This window comes from Macaca nemestrina, chromosome 10, assembly GCF_043159975.1.
Source record: "Macaca nemestrina isolate mMacNem1 chromosome 10, mMacNem.hap1, whole genome shotgun sequence".
In the NCBI taxonomy this organism is placed as follows: domain Eukaryota; kingdom Metazoa; phylum Chordata; class Mammalia; order Primates; family Cercopithecidae; genus Macaca; species Macaca nemestrina.
The window spans coordinates 61,851,796-61,879,055 of record NC_092134.1 but is presented as its reverse complement, the minus strand read 5'-3'; the positions used below and the strand labels follow the sequence as shown (position 1 = coordinate 61,879,055).

General features: G+C 39.8%; 1 protein-coding gene across 2 annotated transcripts in view; it reads left to right on the top strand.

The window, feature by feature from the left end:
* The window catches only part of LOC105473374 (leucine rich repeat containing G protein-coupled receptor 5), a 147,861-nt gene that overhangs the window by 104,147 nt on the left and 16,454 nt on the right, over positions 1 to 27,260 (top strand). For both annotated transcript variants that reach the window (XM_011727160.3, XM_011727161.3), the window contains exons 5-11: positions 10,990 to 11,205; positions 14,554 to 14,625; positions 17,501 to 17,569; positions 19,664 to 19,735; positions 23,343 to 23,414; positions 23,571 to 23,639; positions 23,784 to 23,855. In XM_011727160.3, the coding sequence (XP_011725462.2) occupies positions 10,990 to 11,205; positions 14,554 to 14,625; positions 17,501 to 17,569; positions 19,664 to 19,735; positions 23,343 to 23,414; positions 23,571 to 23,639; positions 23,784 to 23,855 (642 nt within the window). The remainder of the gene's footprint in view (positions 1 to 10,989; positions 11,206 to 14,553; positions 14,626 to 17,500; positions 17,570 to 19,663; positions 19,736 to 23,342; positions 23,415 to 23,570; positions 23,640 to 23,783; positions 23,856 to 27,260) is intronic.

Here is a 27,260-nt window from a genome sequence, read left to right as displayed (position 1 = left end):
TCTTCCCAAGGTCACATGGTTTCTAACGGAGTCAGGCTAGAGGTGAGTCTGGGATAAGAGCCCTGTTTTGCCACCAGATTCCAGAATCTGCCCATTTCACCACCACATTATCTTCCCTCTCTCAGAGAATCCTCTGCAGAAAATGGGCACTGATGAGAAGAAGGAAAGGCTTGACAGAAACACATTACCTGTAGACATATAATTGTGAATGTTTATAAAAAGAAAGGGAAGTTGGAATGTTGCAAAACGGAAAGAAAAAAATAAAAGAAGGGAAGGCAACAGTATCAAAGCGTGAGCCAGTCAGCCTTTTCGACTGTTTCTCTGTGCATTTAGTTGTCTGGTCCCTCACTACCTGTGAGGTAGAAACTGTCTCCACTTTTCTGAAGAGGAAACCGTAGGTGAGAAAGTGAAAGGCATCCTGCCACTAATGCAAAGGTAAGGTCTGATTAGACAAAGACAAGAAAGAAGAGCATTCCAGACAGAAGGAACTATGTGTGTAACTCCTTACAGTGGTGGGGGAAACCTGGTATATCAAGAAACAGAAGGTCAGTGCAGCTGAGGCAGCGTGAGGTGGAGAGACTTGCAAGAAGAGCATATCTAGTGAGGCAGGTGGAGGCCAGACCCTTTGAAAGACATTTGGGACATGTCAAGGATCTCAGTCTTTATTGTAAAAGCAATGGGAATCCTTTGGAGAGTTTTAAGGCTGGCAGGTGGGGGTACTCAGACTTGTGTCACTGCAATAGTCTAGGAGAGAAAGGAGAACTTCATCAGGGTAGGGACAGTGGAGATGAAGAAAGGGAGATGGATTTGAGAAATATCTAGGAGATGAAATTACCAGTGTTTGATAATGAATTGGCTATGAAGAATGAAGCAGAAAGAGGTGTGGAGAATAATTTCTAAGTTTCTGGTTTATACAGCCATGTGCTTACTGAAGCCAGTCACTGGACAAGACACACTGGGAGATGGCTATACATATTTGGGGAGTATGTGGTTCTGGGATAATGAGTTTGGTCTTGAGCGCTTGTGTTTAAGGAGGAACAACTAAGTAGAGATGCCACATAGTTTGAAATCCAGATCTGGACTGAAAGAAAAAACAAGTAAAATCTAGTTTAGGCCCCCCAACCATGCATTTCTCTTCACCTAACACTTTATTATAATGATTGATTTGTCTGACTACCCTTTAGAAAACATGCTCCGTAATGATTGGGACCATGCCTCCCTGGTTTACTGCTAGATCTTCAGCACCTGGTCGAGTACCTATGACAAAGAAAGCACTAGGATGTACTTATCGAACTGAACTGAAACCTCAAACTCTAAGTGTTGATCTAGATGGCTACTCAGACGAGACTGGGCACATTCAGGGTGATATGGCCAGAGGCTAGACAGCCACTCAAAGTCAGTTCATCTCCCCTAGTTTAACTGTAACCTGCATTCATTCATCTCCCTGGGTCCAAACTCTTACCTCTATACCCTGGCTTTCCCACATGCCTTTCTTGGGCTGGGAGTTGGACCCAGTGGTTCCTGCAGAGATTTTAGAGTTGATCTATCTGCCAGAATTAGTTTTCCCATTGTCTCAGCTGAGGATTCCCCATTCCAAGAGTAAGACGCAGGAAAGAACCATGATATTAAGTCTTGGAAGGTTAATGAGATTCAGATAGGCAGTGAGTAGGGGATGCTCATGAACACAAGGCCCAGAAGTACTGTGGGAAAGAGCCAGGAAAGAGACTTGACTGGGACAGAGAAATGAGATAAAAGTTTGGCCAGATAAGGTAAGACGAGAGCTTTGAATATCAGAACAGAAAGTTAGGGTTTAAAAGGAATGATAATGTGGAAGAACTGTAGATTTCTAACAGGGGGATTATTTAGAGTGTAACTTTAGGGAGATTAATCTGGCAGCAGCCTACAGGATTAATTGAAGAGATAAGAGATCAAAGGCAAAAGGACCAGCTCAGAGGCTGTTGCAGTAATGCAGGTGTGAAGAGATAAGAGAATTAACTAGACAGTGGAAATGGAAAGTCTCGGAGATGAAGATAAATGGAAAGAACTTGGTGAATGATTGTTTGGAAGGCAATGGAAGATTCAAAAATGACCCCTAGATTTCAACCCTGGTGATACCTGGAAGACTAATGGTGCCCCTGATAGAAAAAGGGCCTTCGTTTTCTACGAAGAAAAATAAAACTGAAGAAGTTATTGCTCACATTACATTGGCTGTAGATCATCTCCTTGCTACAGTATTCACAGCAGTGGTGATCTCTGAGCTCACCAAGCAACTTTTAATGTAATTTGACTTTAAAATATATTCCTTATTGGAGTCTTGCACTCCTCAAAGATGCCAGAGAGACAGAGGTTTGGTTCCTTTAGACACTTCATCTGGCTCCTAGTCAAGACAGCTGATTAGTCTCTAAATTACTGCATTTCAATGAACCTGTAGACTTTTATCTCTCCCCAAGCTGGAGAGGGGGAAATTGTTTTGTTTTGTTTTTGTTAACCATTTCAGAGGTAAGTCTAAAGCAATAATTTTTCTTCCTACTGTCCACCTTAAGTTTACCAGTACATAAGATGGTGATTAGAAAGACAAAAGCACAAATTTCCCATATAAGCTATCATGTTATTTAATATCTTCCTAGATAGGCTTAATATCTCCCTAGATATTAATTTGGAATCACACATTATGGTCTCCATAAATATTAAAAAAAAAACAACCACCACCACAACAAAAGTGACTCTGGTGTTATTGTGAAGAATTAATATAAATCATTATGGATTCAAGATGTAAGAGTACATATAGATTAAATAATAGCCCGATAGTATCATAATAATTCTGTGACAAATTTAGCTCCAATGATCCACTGATTCCAGGGCAATAAAATTTCAATGCAGTAAATTTTCTCACAACAAAAAATGTATGTACTTTGTTAAACTGTAATATATGCAGATACAGAACTACACGATTTTTACTTTATTGAAAAAGTAAAATAATAATCAAGAATGCTTTCATTTCTTAAAATTTATAAATGAACTAAATTGCTGTGGTTTTTTGGCTATCATGACTTGTTCAAAGTGGTCTCACAAAATGTACAATATACTGTTTAAGAGGGTTGGTCACTTCTTTAAAACTTATTTTTTAAAAATGCTCATCCAGGCTGAGAGCCGTGACTCACACTTGTAAACCCAGAACTTTGGGAAGCCGAGGCAGGAGGATTGCTTAAGCCCAGTAGTTCAAGACCAGCCTAGGCAACATGGCAAGACTCCATCTCTACAAAAGTAAAAAAATAAAAATAAATAATTTTATAATGCTCATCCAGCCGGGCACAGTGGCTCACACCTGTAGTCCTAGCACTTTCGGAGGCTGAGGCGGGAGGATCACTTGAGATCAGGAGTTTGAGACCAACCTGGCCAACATGGTGAAATCCCATCTCTACCAAAAAATACAAAAAATTAGCTGGGCATGGTGGTGCACACCTGTGGTCCCAGCTGCTCTGCTCGGGAGGCTGAGGTGGAAGAATCACTTGAACCCAGGAGGCAGAGGTTTCAGTGAGCTGAGATCCTGCCACTGCACTCCAGCGTGAGTGACAGAGTGAGACCCTGTCTCAAAAAATAAGTCAATGCTCATCCAAATATAAAATAGCAATATCAGTCATAAAAATGCATTGCTTCATAACTCTGTTTATTACAAGAATCCCTATAAACTGTATTATGCAGCTGCAACATTCTTCACACTTTTGGCTTTTTTTTTCCTCCAAGTCATCCATGTTAATAATTGACATTTTTACAGTCATCTCAGATATGGAATTAACCAAGATCAATGGCTTATCTTTTGACTAACACTTTACTTATTGTAGTTAATGGCTCATCAAAGACATTCTTAAACAAATACATAAGTTTGTGTGATACATTGACAAGGTGTCATATATGAGATATGTATAAAGGGCCATTTTCTGGAACAACAATAGCAATAATGATCTCATTCTCTAATCTTCACAATAACACCATTTATAAATGGAAAGTTTCATCAGGGAGTATGGAGTAGCTTGGCAAAATGTTCCTTGTAAAAGAGAAAATTTACATAATTAACCATTTTTACATAGAAATATTAGGAAGAAAACTTCAAACACAAAGAAAATGAGCTTATTTTATTTGGTGGCGGGGGCAGGTGGGGTTGCCTGAACATAAAAGATTAATTGTTTGAGGCCTAGCACTTTGGGAGGCTGAGGTAGGCAGATCACCAGAGGTCAGGAGTTCAAGACCAGCCTGGCAAACAGGGGGAAACCCCGTCTCTACTAAAAATACAAAAAAAAAATAGCTGTGTGTGGTGGCATGCACCTGTAATACCAGCTACTCAGGAGGCTGAGGCAGGAGAATTGCTTGAACCCAGAAGGTGGAGGTTGCAGTGAGCCAAGATTGGGCCACTGCACTCTAGCCTGGGTGACAGAGTGAGACTCAGTCTCAAAAAATATATATATATTAACAGTTTGCCTGTTACCTTCCAGCTCTTTGCCACGTAGAACACATTGATATGACAGAACCACATTCACAGTGAGCATGGAGTTATGTTTTATTTTTATTTTACCTAATACTGGGTAACATTCATCTCTGTTCTTGCATGGCCTCCATCTATCCAGTTGCCCAGGCCAGAATGCTGATTCACCATAGATTCCTCACCTTCCTCACTGGCCACATCTGGGGAGTCACCAAGTTCTACCAGGCCCACATATTTAACATCCCTCATAGTAGGCCCTTCCTCGCCATTTCCACACTTCCTTCAGGTACTCATCTTTCTCACCCTGATGACTGCCACTGTCTTGTTCATGTACTTTCCCACCAGGCCCTCCTACACACGGCTATTAGAGTGACCTTTCTACAGCACATGTATTATTAGCGCCTCCAGTCAGAAAGCCTACAACACCCTCATTTCAGAGAAACACTTTTATGCAAACCTTGAAGACTGCTGGGAGAGGATGAGTCATTTCTCACAAACAGGTAGCCCAGAAATCTGGGAGTGATGTCATCGAGACTCCACTTAACTTTGGATACTCACAGTTATTGAGGCCTCTTGACCAGGTTCAGTGGTGGGGAGGCAACAACTGGGTCCATAAGAGACAGTCCCCTTGGCCAAGCAGCTTGAGCAGCAGAGCCTTGTCAGTAGTTGTGGAGTCTTCAACCTCAAGCCCTCCCTCCGGAGAAGGAGTGATTTCAACACACACCCAAAAGTCATGCCATGACCCCTCCTCATCAGTTGTAGCCCTCTAAGTAACATTGCAAAGACTCATACTTAATAAAACTCTGTTCTTGCACCAGGTGTTGTAATATTTTTTCTCAGCCATTTTAGCCTTTTGGACACCAGCTATTCTATTGCTGGCCTAACACAGAAGATGTGCATCCTCTTTTCTCTGTAATGGAAACTTTACTATAATACTGATTAAAACATGCAGTGTAGCGTACTGATTAAAGAATGTATGGTAAATAGAGAATCACCAGCCCATATGGCAAGAAAATGGCAATCTCCCATAGACAGATGTGAAATGATAAAGGGTTAAGAAACTTCAGGAAGAATAAAATAAACTTTTAGAGGGAAAAAAATGATACCACTTCCTAAATTTGAAGGTTTTCCTCAAATAATAAAGCCTGTCATTAAACAGTAGAATGCTTACTGTTGACAAAACACATTTATATTTTCTCATTTAATTCCCAAAGCAATTCTGTGACATGTGATTCTGCCTTATACATGTGAACATTGGCCCACAGAGAGAGACATCAATATGCCCTCAAATCTTGGAATTAAATGACAGTGTCTTGACCTAAATCTGTGTCTCAAGTCTCCTAATTCAGTGCACTTTCCAGTTTACCACATGCCCATTATGTAGGTGGTTGTAGATGGCATAAGATGTAGGGAAAATTTTTGTTTTACCTATAAATTATACATACTATATACTATAAACTATATGTAACAGACCTCCCCCAAAAGGAACATAAAATCACTATATTTCCCATATAGTGATCACTTTTCAGATGGCATTTCAAGATCATAATTAAGAGCTTTTATTTGAATGAAGACAAGGCCACTCGTTATTGAAAGTGTTTTACTTTGCTGCGCATAACTGCAGACAGGTTTGGGGCTGCTTCTGTCACAATTTCAGTGGATGCTTAAATGGCCAAGATGCCAAGATCGTTGCTAGAAACTTTCTCTGAAAATGTCACCACTTCTTTGACCTTCAGAATGCAGATACTGTAATTGATGATGTGTCAGAAACAAAACTATTTGCCTTGTTGCATTGTGTGTGTGTGTGTGTGTCTGTATACACACGCGTAGCAATAATAGTAAAAGCTGAAAAAATAAGGGTGACTTCTATAAGTCTAAATGCAAGCACCTCTAAATTATTTCTATTATGAGGGTTGAAAGAAATAGCCTGCATTTCACAGAACTGAAATTCAGTGACAATCCAGCACTCATTTTAGCCACTTTTGCTTAAACAAAATTTGAATTTACCTTTATTTTTCTGAATGGTGTCAATGGTCAAAAGACAACAATACAAAGTGCTAACCAGCTTCATATAATAATATTTAAAATCATTAAGGTACTTTATATTTACAAAGTCCTGTTGTGTTATTTCCTTAATCATAAAGCAACCCTATAAGACAGAGAGGAGTTATCCCCGTTTTACAGATGTGAAAGCTGACGTCTGTTGATTTGGCCAAGGTCATACAGCTTCTAGAATTGGCTGGAACCTGGAACTTCCCATTCCAAATCTCTGCACTAATTTATGGATTCTAAGGTGCCTACACACACACCCTCTGTGACTTGCATAAAATGGAAATAACAAAGAAATACTTAAAAGCAGAACTATATAATGTAGTTATTTTTGTTGCTACTGACAGTAAGTCTATTATGGAACCATATTTTGTATGTATATGTCTTCTTGTACTGGATAGTGATGTTATCTTATACCCAACTGCTAAAATATTGCATTTTTCAAATATATGAATAGAGAATGTTCAGTTGCCTGAAAAGACCAGATTGACATAATATGAACTCTTTGTTTACTTACTGAATGGACACAGCTTCTGCCCTGTCAGCTGCTTTGTCCACAGTCTTAACCTTGTTGTGAAAGAACCACCTGTATGAGTGACTGGATAATTAATTCTCTGCTCCTGTTTACCCTTGGGATCTTCTCTTAAGAGTAAATCAGATATAGAAGCAGAGTGTAGAATAGTGGTTGCCAGGGGCTGGGAGTGGGAGTGGTTGAGTGGGGAGATGTTGGAGAAAGGGTACAAAGCTTCAGTTAGACAGGATGAATAACTTCTGAAGATCCATTGTATGGCATGATGACTACAGTTAATAATAATGTATTTTATACTTGAAAATTGCTAATAGATTAGATCTTAAATGTTCTCACCACAAAAAAATGTTAAGTATGTGAGGTGATGGATATGTTAATTAGCTTGATTTAATCATTTTACAATATATACATATATCAAAACATCACATTGTACACCATAAATATATGCAATTTTTATTTGTCAATTATTCCTTAACAAAGCTGGAGGAGGAAATCAAATCAGATAATGCCTTTGAGTGTGAACAATATACCTGAACTAGATTTAGACCACTGAGGTCAGGTGGATATGAACTCTACAACACTGCATTTAGAAGGAGTATCATTTATCAAGAGCTACTTATATGAAGAAACTGTTTAGTAGAGAGATGTGTTGATGCTTCACTCGGAACATCTGAAGGTCTACGCTGTTGAGCATTACATCTGGGAATATTAGTATTTAGAGTGTTTGATCTCTGAAGAATTCTCCTGTCTTACTCATTTCATTTCAGATAGCAAATTGGTATAAGATGATAGTGTGGAGGCCAGATTACATCCTTTTTTCTGGGGGGAAAAGAAACGTGATTCATAAAAAATATCTGTCCAGAGAAACGGCTATATTAACATTGGGAACTAATACCTGGGTCACTTCAAGATACAGCAGAAACTTTGGTAGCAACAGAAAATACTGAAGAAGACAATCCTATGACTTCATGCTGAAAGAGCCTTTTCCATAAATGCATCCCAACGTTTGCAATGAACTTTAAGGTTTGTCATTTTCAAGACTTTTTTATTTTTATTTTGTTTTCTGTTGCCCAGGTTGGAATACAGTGGCGAGATCTTGGCTCACTGCAACCTCTGCCTCCTGAGTTCAAGCAATTCTTGTGCTTCAGCCTCCCAAGTAGCTGGGATTACAAGCATGCACCACCACACCAGCCTAATTTTTGTATTTTTAGTAGAGATGGGGTTTCACCATGTTGGCTAGGCTGGTCTTGAACCCCTGACCTTGGCCTCCCAAAGTTCTGGGATTACAGGCATGAACCACTATGCCCAGTCCAAGACTTTTAGAAACCACTCTTTTTTTTTTTTTTTTTTAAGACAGAGTCTCACTCTGTTGGCCAGGCATGATCTCGGCTCACTGCAGCCTCTGCCTCCTGGATTCAAGTGATTCTCCTGCCTCAGCCTCCCAAGTAGCTGGAACTACAGGTGTGCGTTGCCACGCCCAGCTATTTTTTGTATTTTCGATAGAGATGGGGTTTCGCCATGTTGGCCAGGCTGGTCTGGAACTCCTGACCTCAGGTGATCTGCCCGCCTCAGCTTTTCAAAGTGCTGGGATTACAGGTGTGAGCCACCGGGCCCAGCCACCACTCATACTTTCAATGCATAAACGACTGGCAATGATCAGTCAACATATCAGCATGAACGTAGAAGCTGAAATTATTAAGTCTCTATCCTTTAATCAGTGCAATAGTTAAGGAGAGCTTACATGTGTGCTTTACTTCTAGTCAAACAAAAGCAATCACCTCTTTATCTCCTGATGAAATTATACCTTATGTGAGCATAAGCCAAGCACGTTGTTGCTAGAGAAAGGAAGGAGAGATGGTGTTGAGTTTTCTAAACATTTCTGGCTCCATTTGTTGACAAAACCTTAAGATGTTTGAAAGCTGCGTTTCTGTTGCCTACAATGATAGTTGTTCTATTGGAAATTTAGTTGTAAATGGACTATGACACCCAACTCTTAAAATTTGCTCCAAGTGACCTTATCTCAGCTATTACCAAAATGTGGCTCAGGGAGGGCCTTTGAGGCATTGCTTGTTCCTTCCCATTCAGTCCGTAGAAGTAGGAATCAGAAGATGATTGAAGTGGCATAGTGAACCAAAAGTGAGGAAGCTGCTTTCCATAGAAATGAGCTTCCTCCCAACAAAGAATTTCATTTCTAAATTGTTTAATTTTGGTTTGCTGGAGATTATTTTGTGATCCTGGTGTGCTTCCTGCATCTGTTTAGTCTTAAATGCTTCCGAAAACATTTTTCAGAATCCACTTGTGATTTTCTAATCCTACCTAATACATGGGCCACTAAAATACAGCTCTTCTTTTTTTAATCCTATCTTTGAAAATGCAAATGTGTGGGTCTTAAAAGCAGATTGGGAAAAAAAACAAGTGAGGGCTATTGGAAGCATAGTTTGAGTGATGGTGGTTTTAGTATTCGTACATCTTACAGAAAATTGCAAATGATGTGAGTTTTGTCACTTCCATACGAAAAGTTAGGACCTTTACATTATAGCCACTGTTTATGTTGGATTGGGGCAAAATAAATGTATTGCACTCCCTCTGCTGGCTTTGAGGTGGCAACAGCTCATTAACCAGACTTATTTTTAGATGTATTTCCCCATTTTAAAACAGATGAAAATGGAGTGTAGGAAAAGGAAGCAAAAGCTGAAAAGTTGTTAATTTTATTATTCCTTTAGAATGCCAGAAAAACAAACATCTTCTTCACACAAATGGTTAGGATAAGCAAGAAAGCCAGCAGTTTTCAGGCTTTTCGGTGCTGTCCTAAGAAAAAGGGAGGGGCCCCCTCTCTGTTTTCCCTGAGGCGTGTCTCTAGCAGCCTATGAAAACTTACTCAGTTCCAGTGAGAACACATGCACACAGAGAGGGGAACGTCACAAACCGGGGCCTGTCGGCAGGTGGGGGTCAAGGGGAGGGAGAGCATTAGGACAAATACCTAATGCATGCGGGGCTTAAAACCTAGATGATGTGTTGATAGGTGCAACAAACCACCACGGCACATGTATAACCATGTAACAAACCTGCACGTTCTGCACATGTATCCCAGAACTTAAAGTAAAATAAAAAATTAAAAATTAAAAAAAATTACTCGGCAGGGTGCGGTGGCTCACACCTGTAATCCCAGCACTTTGGGAGGCCAAGGTGGGTGAATCGCATGAGGTCAGGAGTTCGAGACCAGCCTGGTCATCATGGTGAAACCCTGTCTCTACGAAAAATGCAAAAATTAGCTGGGCGTGGTGGCAGGCGCCTGTAGTCCCAGCTACTCGAAAGGCTAAGGCAGGAGAATCGCTTGAACCCGGGAGATGGAGGTTGCAGTGAGCCGAGATCGCGCCATTGTACTCCACGCTGGGCAACAAGAGCGAGAGACTTCTTCTCAAAAACAAAAACAAAAACAAAAAAACTCAGTTCCTTCAAATACTGAAATGAAATAATCTTTTCCCAGAGCTTACTGAACAACCTATTAGACTAGTATATTTAGTGTGTTCAAAACGGCCAGGGAAAGCAAAGACATTCTTTTGGCTTAGGGTGGGAGGAAGAGAAGGGTATCTCTATGCTAGTGTCAGAAAGAAACTAAAAGATCATCACACTGAAACTCCATACCTCAGGGGAGGCCGCTTCCATCCATGAAAGAACATTACCTACAAGCCTGGAAGAGAATCATAGCACCATGGAATTTTAGAGCCGGAGGACCTAGGAAGCAACAGTCTACACATGAATGAGAAGGAGAGCTCATCTGGAGAAGAAAACGCTCCGGATGTCAGGGCTCCCGGGGACCCCAGGCCCTGTTCCACTCTTGTTCGTCATGCATGGGGAGGGTTTTCCTGCAAAGTTGACCTTCGGCTTGGGCTTTGCTCTTTTTTCCACTCTTGCTTTCTTTCTTCCACAGGCGTCTGGATGCTAACCACATCAGCTATGTGCCCCCAAGCTGTTTCAGTGGCCTGCATTCCCTGAGGCACCTGTGGTTGGATGACAACGCTTTAACAGAAATCCCCGTCCAGGCTTTTAGAAGTTTATCAGCATTGCAAGCCATGACCTTGGCCCTGAACAAAATACACCACATACCAGACTATGCCTTTGGAAACCTCTCCAGCTTGGTAGTTCTGTAAGTTTTATTGATTTTGCTCTCTCTTTTAACAGTTTCTAATGTCACTGGAAGACCTTGGCCTTAAAATGCTGGCTCTTCAAAGCTTAAATGGGGACATTTTAAGGGAGGAAAACCTCCTGAGCCCCTCCCCAAAATGACTTATAAATGCTCCAATTGTGTAAATGACTTAAACAATACTTATCAAGCACCTGCTAGGTGCCAAGCACCGCAGGGCATACAAAGATAATGAAATATGACCTCTGCCTTAGAGGAGCCCATTACATATTGCACAAGGAGTCACCGCACTGTACAGTTAGTACAGTAACCTAAGTTAATAAAAATTCCTTATTTTTAAAAATGATTGATAATTCAGGTCAAATGGAAAGATGCTCTTCTTATTCTCTAATAAGAACTTTCTGAACCCTTACCAAGGAAAGAGAAATGAGAACAAATGATGTAACTGCTCAATGAGTTCATTTTGCCCACTGCCCAAATAGAGGCGATTTATTAAGGCAAGAGAATTGCAATAAAGAGTAACACACAAGGCCGGCATGGTGGCTCACGCCAGTAATCCCAGCACTTTGCCAGGCCAAGATGGGTGGATCACTTGAGGTCAGGAGCTCAAGGCCAGCCTGGCCAACATGGTGAAACCCCACCTCTACTAAAAATACAAAAATTAGCTGGGCATGGTGGCACACGCTTGTAATCCCAGCTATTAGGGAGGCTGAGGCAGGAGGATCACTTGAACCCAAGAGGCCGAGGTTGCAGTGAGCCAAGATTGTGCCACTGCACTCCAGCCTGGAGAAGAGAGTGAGACTCTGTCTCAAAAAAAAATAAAAATAAAAATAAAAGTTTAACACACATACAGCCAGCTCAATGGAAGACTAGAGTTTTATTATTACTCAAATCAACCTCCCTGAAAATTCAGAGGCAAGAATTTTTTCAAAGATAGTTTGGCTAGCAGGGAGCTAGGGAATGGGGAATGCTGATTTGTTGGGTCAGGGATGAAATCATAGGGGGTTGAAGTTGTCCTCTTGCTCTGAGTCAGTCCTGGGTGAGGGCCTTAAGACCAGATGGGCCAGTTTACCCATCTGGGTGGTTCCATCTGATCTATCAGAATGCACGGTCTGAAAAATATCTTGAACACCAATCTTAAGTTTTAAACAATAGCGATGTTATCCATAGGAACAACTCAGAGGTTAGGAGTCTTGTGGCCTCTGGCTACATGACTCCTAAACCATAATTTCTAATCTGTGGCTAATTTGTTACTTTTACAAAGGCAGTCTGGTCCCCAGGCAAGGAGAGAGTTTGTTTTGGAAACAGGCTGTTATCATTTTGTTTCAAAGTTAAACTATAAACTAAATTCCTCCCAAAGTTAGTTCAGCCTACGCCCAGGAATAGACAAGGGCAGCTTGGAGGTTAAAGGCAAGATGGAGTCGGTTAGGTTAGATCTCTTTCATTGTCATATTTTTCTCACCGTTGTATTTTTGCAAAGGTGGTTTAATTGACAGCATGTTATGCATTTGCACAGCTTTTCCCCCCGTATGTCTAGATTTCATTATTTTAGTGAATCAAAAAATGATTCTCAAAGAAGTAATAGTTTGAAAAATAATCAGTCTTCTTTAAAAATGTAGCAATATGACCCTCACATGTATAATATAATTACCAATCATCGAGGAAGGCTTTGTCTCACTATTTCTCTCTTTGTTTCATGCCCACCCACTGACCCACCGCTTCCTTCAATCATTCCACCTGATGACATGTCTGTCCCTTGCACTGTAGTATATACTCCTTTGAGGGCTGGACAATATCTTATTTATCTTTTTAGGTTCCCCTCAATCTCCTTCCTCATATGCTGCATGTAGAAGATCCTCAATGAATGTTACATAAATCTCACCTAAAATGAAAATTTATTTATTAGAACAAAAATCTTAGCATAGAAGGAAAAGAAATTTTGTGATATTAGAAATTTCTACACTGAATTTCACATATAAAGATGATGCTACTGACCCACCAGAAGCTGGATATATGCTTTAATTTCTTTTCCTCCACTAGAGGAAATGGATTTATACAGATCCAGCTACACTTTTAAACCTTGTCCTCCTTAAGCCCATTTTCTAAAAGCCTTTTGAGAGTTGGTCCAGTTTTCAGTTGTGCACAGCTGTTCTCACTGGCTCTGACCTAACTGACTTACCATTTGAGCCAAAGATGACAATTATATACACTAATACTGTGTCAAGATAACTAATCTCCTTGGGTAGCAGAAAAATCTGATCACCATTGCCTGTGACTGAAATTGTTGTTTCCTGTTAACCTGTGCCCCTGCCCTGGGAAGGTAGCCATTATATGCTTTCAGCTTTATTGGAAAATGTGCTTGCTACATCTATCCTCCAGGTGTCAATGATGGTCAGTATCACTGCTTAACATCCTATATCCCAAAGCCATGCTGAACAAACTATGCTTAGAAATATACCTTGAGAATGTAAATTAGTTCAACCATTGTGGAAGACAGTGTGGCAACTCCTCAAAGACCTAAAGACAGAAATACCATTTGACCCAGCAATCCCATTACTGGGTATATACCCAAAGGAATAGAAATCATTCTATTATAAAGACACATGCATGTGTATGTTCACTGCAGCACTCTTCACAATAGCAAAGACATGGAATCAACCTAAATGCCCATCAGTGATAGACTGGATAAGAGAAAATGTGGTACATATACACCATGGAATACTATGCAGCCATAAAAAAGAACAAGATCATGTCCTTTGCAGGAACATGGATGGAGGCCGTTACCCTTAGCAAACTAACGCAGGAACAGAAAACCAAATACTGAATGTTCTCACTTAGAAGTGGGAGTTAAATGATGGGAGCACACATGGACACAGAGCAGAACAACACACACTGGGACCTATCAGAGGGTGGAAGGTGGGAGGAGGGAGAAGATCAGGAAAATAACTAGTGGGTACTAGGCTTAATACCTGGATGATGAAATAATCTTTACAATAGACCCCCATTACACAAGTTTACCTGCATAACAAACCTGCACATGCACCCCTGAACTTAAAAAATTTTTTTGAAAGCCTTGAAACCCAAACTTACTTATACCAATTGTGTTGCTCATATTATTATACATACCCTGATGTCCCAAAGCTAAAAGGTAAAAAACTGTGACTGTTTTTTAAATTCTGTGGTATAGAATCATCTGTGGTATGAGTGAATGCAGCATATAGCCATTTTTTAAGTTAGCTTCTTATAATTAGTGCATTCTTCAGTGTACATTTCTTTGGATTTAAGCTATCAAAATGGTAAGTGTGCTCTGTGCAATGTGTCTTCCTAACTATCTGTAATGTTCTACTGCAGACATCTCCATAACAATAGAATCCACTCCCTGGGAAAGAAATGCTTTGATGGGCTCCACAGCCTGGAGACTTTGTGAGTTGACCTTTTATTTGTTTCCCTTTTTTCAGTATTTTCATGAATATTCTGAAAGAATCAAAATAGCCTTAAAGCCAGACTTTGTTTGGTTTGGTTAATTGCCTAAGCTTTCAACAGATATTTACAGTGGCATTATCTTACACACACAACCCTCACAGGGCTGAACAATAAAACTGGGATTTTATTTTAATCTAATGAGAGTGATAAATTAGTTAGAATCATTATAGATTAAATGAGATGTTCTCTACTGCGCAGTGACTATTTGCTTAGAAACGTGTAGTCTCTGTCAAGGATCACTCAGGCTCACTGTTCATGAGTCTGGTACTCCCTGCTGAATGAGAGGATGCAGGCCAGGCCAATGCCTGCGTCTTCCATCTCAGATGAACAGGCATCTCATTAGGAAACAGTGACAGCTCATGCTAAAGCAATTCAAAAGATGAAAAAGGGACGGGGCATGGTGGCTCGTGCCTGTAATCCTAACACTTGGGAGGCCAATGCGGGAGGATCGCTTGAGCCCAGGAATTTGAGGCTGCAGTGAGCTGTGATCATGCCACTGTACTCCAACCTGGGTGACAGAGCAAGACCTTGTCTCAAAAAAAAAGAAAAAAAGGTGAAAAGTAATAATAGCTACTATTTATTGAGTATATCTATAATCAAATATTGCACTTAGCATTTGGCATACATTGTTTTAATTACTTCTTACAGTATCCCATTTTAGGCTCTAGCGAGGTAAAGTTATTACATATCTAGTCAGTAGCAGAACTGAGATTTGCTTCCTCCTCTAGTCTGATTCTGAAATCCATGTTTACTACTATGTACTACTTCCAAAGAATAAGTCAAAAGTTCAGTTCTTAATTGGTACCTATAGTAAAAATAGAGTCCAGTCAGCTGACCATATCCTAGACACTCTCACAGAGCCAAGGTAGAGGTTCTTGTGGGCCACAGCAGGGACCCAGGCTTTTCCCGGGGGAGGAGACGCTCTTCATTGCCCTGTTGAGAAAGGTGGATTGAGAGTGAGGTGACAGGCAGGGAGGGTCCTGAGTGTGCTGGGAGAGGAGGGTGGTTGCAGCCATGTCACCATCCCTACCCTCACATTTTTAATACTCAAATGCAATAAACCACACAGGTCACTGAATCTGCAATGCTGGCTCTGACCAGAACCGCAAAATGCAAAGACCAAAGACCACTTCTCCTGTGCCCTTGGGGCCCACTGTTCATCTGCATACAGAGCTTAGCAATTTGTTCATGATCAATTTAGCTTCTAACCAGATCTGGGTTACTAATTTCCTGAGGGACCCTGTGTTGATGGTATTCTTCTTCTAGCCTATGAGCGCTAACAGCTCTTTCCAGGGTTAAGTCACCCTGTGTTTCCTCTTAGGTGGCAAAGATGAACTCGTCCAGGCAGGACCTTTACATCAACTTAATGGCATAGACAAGCAGTTCCCATCAGCTGCTAGGAAAAATTAGAACTCTTATCTACACAGGGCTGGGCTCAGAAATCTCACCAATGGAAATCACCTTCCAGCCCTTTTGAACAATAACAGGAATGAAAAACAAGATGGGCTTTGATGGGTATTTCCATAAATAGTCTTTTTTTTCCCCTCCCTCAATCTTTGGGGTAAGGACCCAGGATTGCATGTAAATAACATAGAGCAAAACATGTCAGGGAAAAGTTCATGTGAGTCTTATTGTCTCTCCTTCCCCTACCACGCCCAGGGCTACAGAGGATAAGCAATTTGGTTATTTCCAGCCTCTTCCTTTCCCTCACTAGAAATCCAAGTAATTTATAAGGGCCCAATCCTTGTTTAATCAAAACAGAGCATCTGGAGAGATTTACAAACAGGAAGAAAATTTATGTCTACAAAAGACACGCGTTTCCTGCCTGCAGTATAGCTTAAGGATGGTTTGTGCCAGACAAGTAGGAACCTTGATTCATGTTTAACTCAGTCAGATTATCTCTCTCTTAAAATTAAATAGCAATTCTCCACAGAGGAGAATCTAACCACATGTGATTGCCTGACCAAAAGGTTTTTCTGCGTCATCTGGGAAATCTGCCATTCCCAGAGACCAGGAGGCAATTACTTTTTCATACAAAGATCTAGATAGAAGGTAGAGTAAGTCTGTAAAGCACTTGTGAGTAATGAAATTGAAAAGCCAATTGTGCTATAACAGATACAGAAACTAATGATTTGAGATAATTTGACCACTTCATCTCTGGTCATGAGGAATAACATAGAACTTTGCTGCACAGATCAAAGAAAACATCCTATTTCTGAATCATTTACGACACTGAAGAAATTCTAGACAAAATTCCTTTCTGAGAGTACCCTGTCTCACAGAAACTTCTCCAGAAGTAAGATGCATCCCGGACTTCAGGCTGGGAGGGATGTGGGAACCCTGTGAAAGTCAAAGACAAAGCAGCCCTGCAAGATGTCATGTCACAAGGGAGTGAAGGAGGGACCAAGAAAAGGGATGTGATCCAGGAGCCCTGAGGAGTGCAAATTCACCCTGGCCAATTAGTGAGCCGGGTTCAGTTGAAGAGCTCCATCAGGCAGCCATCAACACCTGGTCAAAGACGAATCTTTCCTACTTAGAAGCTAATGCTCCGGCACACTCTCTTTCTTTTTGAGACGCCCCAGTACCATTGAGCCTTGACTCTCAAATTTCTTATGATTAGTCAAACGACCATTTTAATGCAGATACTTACAGAATGTTGGTAGTCAACAAGCCAAGAAAATCTCTTTCCATCAACAAAAGCAACGAGAACTTCCATTAGTCATATGGGCTCATTGGAATAGCATGTTAACTTTCCTTGTAGAGTATATATGAAGTTTTAAATAAAAAACTGAAAATACTGTTTACTCATTTTCAGAGATTTAAATTACAATAACCTTGATGAATTCCCCACTGCAATTAGAACACTCTCCAACCTTAAAGAACTGTAAGTATTTAGGACAATTTTAATGGGAGAACTTTATCCTTTTGTGAATTTATTTAAAAATACATGTGATTGTTTTACATAATATGATTTGCTAGAAAATTTTAACTTTATATAAATAATGATAAAGTACTCTTGAAATATATTTTAATTGATTCTATCTCTAGCAAATACCAGGTAATATTTTTTATTTATGCTGGGTTTCTCTAACATATATATAAAAGAAATACATATATTTCTGTAAGTCATATTCTTTTCTCTTTTTCTAAGCCATACATACTCTCCCAACATTTATATACTTTATATATTTGTAGATTTTTAGTATAGAACTAAAATGGAATTTAGTTGCTGAGCATTTCTGAGAACTTGAACATTTCTGGGTTGCATAAGTCTAGAAATAGATGAATCAAACTGTCTGTGCCTAGTAAAGTATGAGATGCATTCACATACATTGCAGCTGACCCTTGAACAACTCGGGGTTAGGGACACCAACCCTTGCACAGTAGAAAACCCACGTAAAACTTTTGACTCCTTAAAAACTTGACTACTAATAGCCTAATGTTGGCCAGACGCCTTACCAATAACATAAACAGTCCATTAACACATATTTTGTATATGTATTCTGTACTGTATTCTTATAAAAGTAAGCTAGAGAAAAGAAAATGTTATTTAAAAAATCCTAAGGAAGAGAAAATGTATTTACTATTTATTACGTGGAAGTGTATCATCATAAAGGTCTTCATCCCTGTCATCTTCACATTGAGGAGGCTGAGGAGGAAGAGGAGATGTTTGTCTTGTTATCTCAGGGGTGGCAGAGGCTGAAGAAAACCCACGTATAAGTGGAGCCACGCAGGCAGTGGTCATGCCTGTAATCCCAGCACTTTGGGAGGCCAAGGCAGGCAGGTTACTTGAGGCCAGGTGTTCGAGACCAGCCTGGCCAACATGGTGAAACCCCGTCTCTACTAAAAATACAAAAATTTGCCGGGCCTGGTGGCACATGCCTGTAATCCCAGCTTCTTGGGAGGCTGAGGCACGAGAATTGCTCTGAACCAGAGGGGCGGGGATTGCAGTGAGTCAAGATTGCGCGGCTGCACTCCAGCCTGGGAGACAGAGCAAGATTCTGTCTCAACAACAACAACAAAAAGTGGATCCATGCAGTTTAAACCCATTTTGTGCAAGGGTCAACTGTATTTCATTTGTAAATGTTTAATGAATTCTAAAGCCCCATAATTTTACTAAAGAAAAGCTGACTTTCAGCCACTGGGTTGCATATACTGCCTTTTAGATGATAAAATTTAATTAGCTTTTTTGTATCTAAAAAGATAAATAACCTATGTGAGTAATGTTCTAACACTTGGAAAGGAAAATAAACATAGAACCTCATTTCCCTAGCAGTGAGAAATAAGACCTACAGCTAAAGGAGACACAGAGGAGCTTGTTTATAAGAAAAACCCTTAGGGTGTTCTGACTCAGGAAACCCCATGTGTGGCTTAGCTGGGCTTCGTGGCATAGGGTCACCTCATACAGCCACAGGCCCAAATAAGCTCCAAAGATCCTTGAATCTGCTTCTCTGCCATTCAGACAACATCAACAACAGATGACAATCAGCTTATAACTACAGACTCACTGAGCCAGGGCACCTTTCTTCAAGTCAGAAAATTTTGTCCTTATAAGGAGACTACTTAAATCTTTACTTCACTGCAGCTTAAGTCAATTTTCTCTTCTAGCTTCAAATGGGGTCAGGAGGAGTGATCATAATCTCTCCAAAAATGGTTTCCACTCTCTCCTGCTTTTATACAATGATGCTCTGTTGGATATTAACAGGTTTTCTTCTTATAACATTAGATTGTGAGTTTTCATGAAGTGCAGTTATTATTTTCAGATTCTTTATTTCTCCTTTAAGATGACAGCACATGACTTTTTTTATCCCCTAGAGAGTAAATAACGGCACCTAAGTTTCAAGATGCATAGAGGAATTTAACGTTGTCCTCTGGTTACTAAAGGTTCTGATTATTGCCACTGTGGTCAGGGTGGGGGATTCTATTAAATAATTTTACTCCACACATGATTTTTTATAATGTTTTTTTCTCTTTCTAGAGGATTTCATAGCAACAATATCAGGTCAATACCTGAGAAAGCATTTGTAGGCAACCCTTCTCTTATTACAATGTAAGTGACTATAATGTTTTTTGGTTTCTCCATCCTGAAATATAGCATATATTATACTTTTAAATACAATGAATATTCTATATTTGCTTGAGTTTCGTCTCAGTCAATCTAAGAGCTCATACAGAAAGGTATATACGCATGCATTTTGCCAGGTTCTAGCTGAACATTGAAATAATATAAAAGATTTTTTTAAAGATCACATTATGATTTGTATCTCCAGATGTGCTAGGTATCTTTAAAATAATCTTGTATAACGCTTTTTATTACCTCTATTTTCCAAGGAATAAAACCGATTTTTAAAGCATTAATGTCAAGTCTGCATAGTCATTCTGAACTTAAACCCGAGTATACTAGAAATATAAATTATTATATACAAATAGATGTCTTTTACAGCAATAGACTCCAGCCTAAATTGATGGTAGGAGGTTTATACTGTTTTGTGCTAAGCCTCTATCTTCATTCATTATTATGCCCAAACATCACATTTATACAAACTGGGATGTAAATCTAGAAAGATAAATAATGTTTTAGAAAGGTGTATATGAGGATTTATATGCCATAAAAGAATAAAATAGGCCAGGTACTGTGACTCATGCCTGTAATTCTAACACTTTGGGAGGCCAGTGCAGGAGGATCACTTGAGCCCAAGAGTTGGAGGTTACAGTGAGCTATGATCACGCCTCTGAAGTCCACCATGGGCAACAGAGCCCTGTCTCAAACAAAATAATAAAATAGAGTTACAACTACAAAGTATAACTAACGTTATGTTTCACATTTAATACAGAAGAATGATGATATATAGTTATGAGTATGAGGCTGGCTCTTAGACAAAAGGCTCCTCTCCAAGGCAGGTTTGGGACACCATCAAACCTGAGGCTGTGAATGAGAAGCCTGAATATAGAGGAGGAGAGTAAGGACAACTGTTAAACATGACTCTAGGGGCACTTCTCGGCAGATGTTGGTCCTGTGCCAACTGGATTGACGGGCTTTCTGGAACCATGTGTTATTTGTCACAAATGAGCAGGAGTCCCAATTAGCCCTGACAACTGGAAGAAAAAAACTATTCATTGTTTCTGAAATGTTCTGGCAATATTTTGCCAAACTAAGAGTTTTAAAGTGTATTGACAATAAACATTAGCCCTCATTAGAGAGTATTTGCATATTAAGAGGTTGGCAAATGACATTGCCTTTGCTCCTCCTTCTGCAGCCACAGTACTGGTTTTTCATCACTCTTTTGATATGCTAATACTCCCCGAGGAACTAGCAGAGCACCCCCCAGCCCCCTACCATAAGTATTAGAGCTCCTATCCACTATTTGACAGTAGTAGCCACTTTCTCCCTGAAACTGTCCTCTCTTTGCTTCTGCATCTGTTTCCATCTCTTCAAAGCCTGCATTTCTGTGAATGCTTTCCAGGTCCAGTTGGCTACCCACTCCTCATTTCCACCTCTGTAGTCCCCGTCCTATCCATACCTCCAGACCTCCACTGCACCAGCCTCTCTGCCAGCCATGACATCTAGATTTTCACCAGTCTGCATGAGGCTGGCCTCCCTCCCTTCACTGTTGGCGGGGTCATCTTCCTTGAAGCACAGCAACCATCTTGTTGCTCCTGCTGTGAAACGTGTGTTCAGGATGCCTATTTACACTAATTCAAACTCCTCACCCTAACATTCACAGCCTAAGGCTACACATTGCCTAAGCCAACCTTCTCAACCAGTTCCCCAAAGCTCTTCTCAATCACCCTAAATCATAAACCAGACTGACTAAGTTACGTTCATGGAACAAAGCTCTTTTCTTATTGCCTTTGCTCCTACAATCCCATTCCCTCACTATGCGTCTTGAAATTCTGTCTTTCAGGGCCCATTTCAAATGCCATTTCTTGAAGTTTTTTATAATCTCTCCCGAACATATGAGAGAGTTCCCTCCTGAGAACCCTAAAACTCCTTCTGTGTGTTTATGATACTTCTGCCTTATGCACACAAACATGTATATTCATACCTGCCCAGTGTGTGTGTGTATATATATACACATATATATAGTGTGTGTGTGTGTGTATATATACACACACATATATAGTGCGTGTGTGTATATATATATGTACATGTATGTGAACACAATTATATGCATACAAGTACATGGTATAGCTAAGAGCTAATAAGATAGTAAGAGGAAAGCTCCATTTTTTCATCATAAGGTCCAAATTCCAACTCTAGCTCTTTCTCTTACTGATTCATCCCAAGAGAAAAGAAGAGCTCAGTGGGTAGGAGGACAGAAGAGGATTTAGGTTTGTTGGGTAACAACTGTATCCCAGGTTCTGTTTCAAATGTTACACATGCATTAGCTCTTTTAATTCTTATGCAAACCGTACCACTAAGCATTATTATCTCAGCTTAACAAATTAGAAAATTGAGGCTCTGGGAGGTAATGAGCTTGCCAAGGTATCTGAGCCTCAATTTTCTCCTCCAAAAGTGAAGAAAATAGTATCTACACTATGACTCTTATAAAGTTGTTGCATGGATCAATTGAGCATATATATATATATGCTTTTGCATATATATATACACTTTCTATTTAACAAAGCTCTTGCATATATATATAAGCTTTTGCATATATATACACACACACACGTATGTGCATACATGCAAGGACTTTGTTAAATATATATATACACACATATGTGTGTGTATATATATATGCAAGAGCTTATATATATATATATGCAAGAGCTTTGTTAAATAGAAAGTGATATGCTGTTATTCATTTGCTTTATCCCAGCTGAATCCAGGCTCCTTTACCGCAGGAACATCTTATCATTCTTCTGCAAACCCCCAGCATCTAGTGTAATGCCAGGCCCAAAGTAGTTACCCAGTGACAGCTTTTTAATAAATCAATATTTAAATCCTCACATACCTACCCTCATACTTTAAACATGGTAGACAATGAATATTTGTAGAGTTTAGTTGGACTAGAAGAAAGACTCAGCTAAAGAGTATATGGCACTCCATTGACAAGGCAGTTCAAATACCACTACAGTGAAAACATCTGTAAAACAAAATATTTTTTAAGCTCTAATAATATCTTACCTTTTAAAACAATAATTAATTCAAGAAAATTCTAATAGACATATGCCAGAATAGCTCATTTCCTCTCCAATAATTTAATGAGTCTCTTGTGTATGTTATGGTGACCAGCAGATATAATAACCTTCAGTAGATACTGATAGATAGACTTCATCTTTCATTAATTAATGATCTCATGGCCAGTACTTTGAATTACCTTTTTGCCACTCAGTGGATATTCTACAGATGTTGGAGGGAAACTGTTAAGTGTTCAGTTTACTTGCTTTTCCCCTTAGTAACTATCATTCATATCTCCTTTGCTGTCAGAAATCTTCAATTTTATATAGTACAGATTCCCTACCAGAAGTCTCATACTGTGAGTCAAAACACTTTTGAGGTTTGCCTGAAACCAAGGAATTGGGAATGTTATGTAATACAGTATAATCAAAAATTACATAAGTACATTTAATGTATTTGTTCAAATTTTGAACAGATATTCATCTTTCAAATGTTATACTAAGATATTAATTGCTGTTTGGCTTTCTTTTAGACATTTCTATGACAATCCCATCCAGTTTGTTGGGAGATCTGCTTTTCAACATTTACCTGAACTAAGAACACTGTAAGTTTCTATGTCTCTTACGGATCACTTACCCTTTACAGGGTTGCTGTGAAAAGCCAGATGAGTATTATAGGTTGAAGTCCTTTGAAAATGGCAATAAAAATTACCCCTGTCTAGAATCTTCTGCCAGTAATACTCATATACTCCTCCTTCTAGGACTCTGAATGGTGCCTCACAAATAACTGAATTTCCTGATTTAACTGGAACTGCAAACCTGGAGAGTCTGTAAGTACTGAGTAGACTCTTGACTTCGCCCAGAACATACATACACTGCCGCTAGAGCTTGATCAGTCTTAACATCAGTGAGTCAAAATATGTCACTGTGTGATGCCCGAATGAAAGAATTATGTCTGGTTTGTGTTTTAACAGGACTTTAACTGGAGCACAGATCTCATCTCTTCCTCAAACCGTCTGCAATCAGTTACCTAATCTCCAAGTGCTGTGCGTATCAGTAAGGCAATAATGTTGTGTAAACAGGCAACTTCCATTTAGGGGTGAAATGGCAGACATGATTTCAATAATCTCTTTAAGAGAGGAGAAAATTCTTTCCTTGCAGGTCTGCAGGAGGTCAGGCCTCCTTTGCCCTCTTTGGTCCAGGCTCTCTGACATGATCCTGGTAACAATGGTAATGTACCTTTGTTTTCTAAGTCCCAAACAAGCTCCCACTAGACTTTCAGTTGGCACATGTTTTCTTTCAGAAAAGACAAGAACAGGCCAAATCACTTTATTTCCCCCTCTAAAGGCTTTGCAGAGCAGAACAAAATAACATAATGGATCAACCACCCAGTATGGATGCCAAAATCAAACATTGAGATATCAGATCCACACAATCCTTGATAAAGGTGATCAAACATTCTTCCAATATAGTTGTCAGTGCCATGTTCTAATGTTTCCTGTAATGGTTAAACAGCTTGCATATGTTATTTCTATTGACTTGGGACTTTTTTCCTCTGCCTTTCCCATGTGTTATGAAAACAAGTAGTTTACATGGCTTCAAGGAGCCTTGTTTTGACCTTCCGTTTTCAGCCTTCTCCCTCAACTTCCACTCGACACAATTATTGTCCCCTCAAGCATTGTAGGGACTTAATAAAAGGACTCTTAATCTTTTGCCATGGCACTGCACTCACATAGAAGGCACCTGTGGCAGTTGAGCGCCTGTAAATTCACCATAAGCTTTACTTAGCAGCACTCGGAATGTTAAGTAGATGAACGGGAATGGCTGCTGCTGTGATTCTGCCTTTCCCCAGCCCCAGTCTGTCACTTCAGACTCCAGTTGCTCAATGGGTGCAGTGACACCACTTGGTAGCCTTAGAGTCAGTGATTCACATCTGAAGGAGGGGAGTATAGAGCAAATCTTTCTTCCCCACCCCACCCCATGAAGTGCAGCTACAGATAAGAAAACAGAATTAGAGAAGTTAAATGTTAAAGTCACAAGGCAAGAAAGAAGTGAGTTTGAATTCAAATACAACCAGTTTGATTGAATAACTGAGAGGAAGTGTGTATATATCAGGTGGTAGAAATTTGGGGGACCATGTTAGAATTCTGCCTACCACACCCAGAGCAGGTATAATCATCCCCATTTCTCCAGAAAACTGTCTCAGTTATATGATTAGGATTTTACACACTAGAGCTAGTAAGTAAGGAGCCAGTGTTTAAACTGCATCTGTCTCTGCTATGTCACACCAAGAGTGGTAACCACTCAGGTCTAGAATTGCATGAATGGAGGCTCACTGGCAAAATGACTTTAAAAGCAAAGGCTATGGAGCCAGCTTTTCTGGTTCAAATCCAGACTCTATATGCCAGCATGGGATCTTGAGCACATTATTATTCCTCCTGCAGCTCAGTTTCCCAGTTTATAAAAAGGAGATGTAGCCACTTCCTTCAGAGGGTTCTCATGAGGACTGATTAAATTACTACATGTCAAACAGTTACAGCAGTACCTGGGACACCGTAACTCTCAGTCAGTGTTAGCTTTTATTATATTTCTCACTTCCTTGGAACCATTATTCTTTCCTCAAGTTGGAACTTGAAAAGCCGTCAGGAATACACATAACATTCATGGTAGATCTTGTCATTTTCAAAGCACTTCCACCTATAATAATCATTTCTTCTTCCCAATGACCCTGCAAAATGGTGTCTTCTCATTTAGGAGACCTGAGAAAGATGCCAATGCTTAGCCAGTGTATAAACCAAGTAGAATTAGCTGAAGTTGAGACTAGAACCCAGGAGCCTCACCCCTAGTACAAGGTGCTGTATGTTCTCCTGGAGATACAGATCTGAGAGCTCTCCCGCTTCGGCTAAGTCATCCAGTGAGTACTTGTTACTTGAGGAAATTTCACTGTACATGCCTAGTTTTGCATCAGGTGCATGGGAATTATTTAGCCCATTCTATAGGCTATGTGAAACATTCCCCACTTATTAGCTGGGTCAACTTAGGCAAGTCATTTCATATCGTATGATTAGAATCATAGTGCCTCCCTCATAACGTGGCCACAGGGATTAAACCAGATAATACAAATAAAGCTATAAACATGGTACCTTTATATAAGAAGTGCTTGGCAATGGACAAAGCATTCTCTGTTTAATAAATGGTGCTGAGAGAACTGGCTAGCCATATGCAGAAAATTGAAACTGGATCCCTTCCTTACACTTTATACAAAAATTAACTCAAGGTGGATTAAGACTTAAATGTAAAACTCAAAACTATAAAAACCCTAGAAGAAAATCTAGTCAATACCATTCAGGACATAGGCATGAGCCAAGTCTTTATGATGAAATCGCCTAAAGCAATTGCAACAAAAGCAAAAATTGACGAATGGGGTCTAATTAATCGGAAGAGCTTCTGCACAGCAAATGAAACTGTCATCAGAGCGAACAGACAACTGACAGAATGGGAGAAAATTTTTGCCATTTATCCATCTGACAAGGGGCTGATATCCAGAATCTACAAAGAACTTAAGCAAATTTACAAGAAAAAAACAACCCCATTAAAAAGTGGGCCAAGGATATGAACAGATACTTCTCAAAAAAAGACATACGTGCAGCCAACAAACATATGAAAAATAGTTCAACATCACTGATCATTAGAGAAATGCAAATCAAAACCACAATGAGATACCATCTCACACCAGTCAGAATGGCAATTATTAAAAAGTCAAGAAACAACAAATGCTGGTGAGGTTGCAGAGACATAGGAATGCTTTTACATTGTTGGTAGGAATATAATTTCCAACCATTGTGGAAAACAGTGTGGCAATTCCTTAAATATTTAGAACTGGAAATACCATTTGACCCAGCAATCCCATGACTGGGTATATACCCAAAGGAATAGAAATCATTATATTATAAAGATACATGCACATGTATGTTCATTGAAGCACTATTCATCAGTAGCAAAGATGTGGAATCAACCCAAATGCCCACCAATGATAGCCTGGATAAAGAAAATGTGCTACATATACACCATGGAATACTATGCGGCCATAAGAAAGAATCAGATCATGGCCTTTGCGGGGACATGGATGAAACTGAAAGCCATTATTCTCAGCAAACTAATGCAGGAACAGAAAACCAAACATGGCAAGTTCTCACTTGTAAGTGGGAGCTAAACAATGAGAACAGATGGACACAGGGAGGGAAACCACACTTACTGGGCCTTGCTGGGGGAGGGTGGAAGGGGGAAAGCATTAAGGAAAAAAGCTAATGCATCCTGGGCTTAATACCTAGGTGATGGGCTGATAGGTGCAGCAGACCACTATGGCACACGTTTACTCATGTAACAAACCTGTACATCCTGCACATGTACCCCAGAATTTTAAAAAGTAATAATTTTTTTAAAGTGCTTGG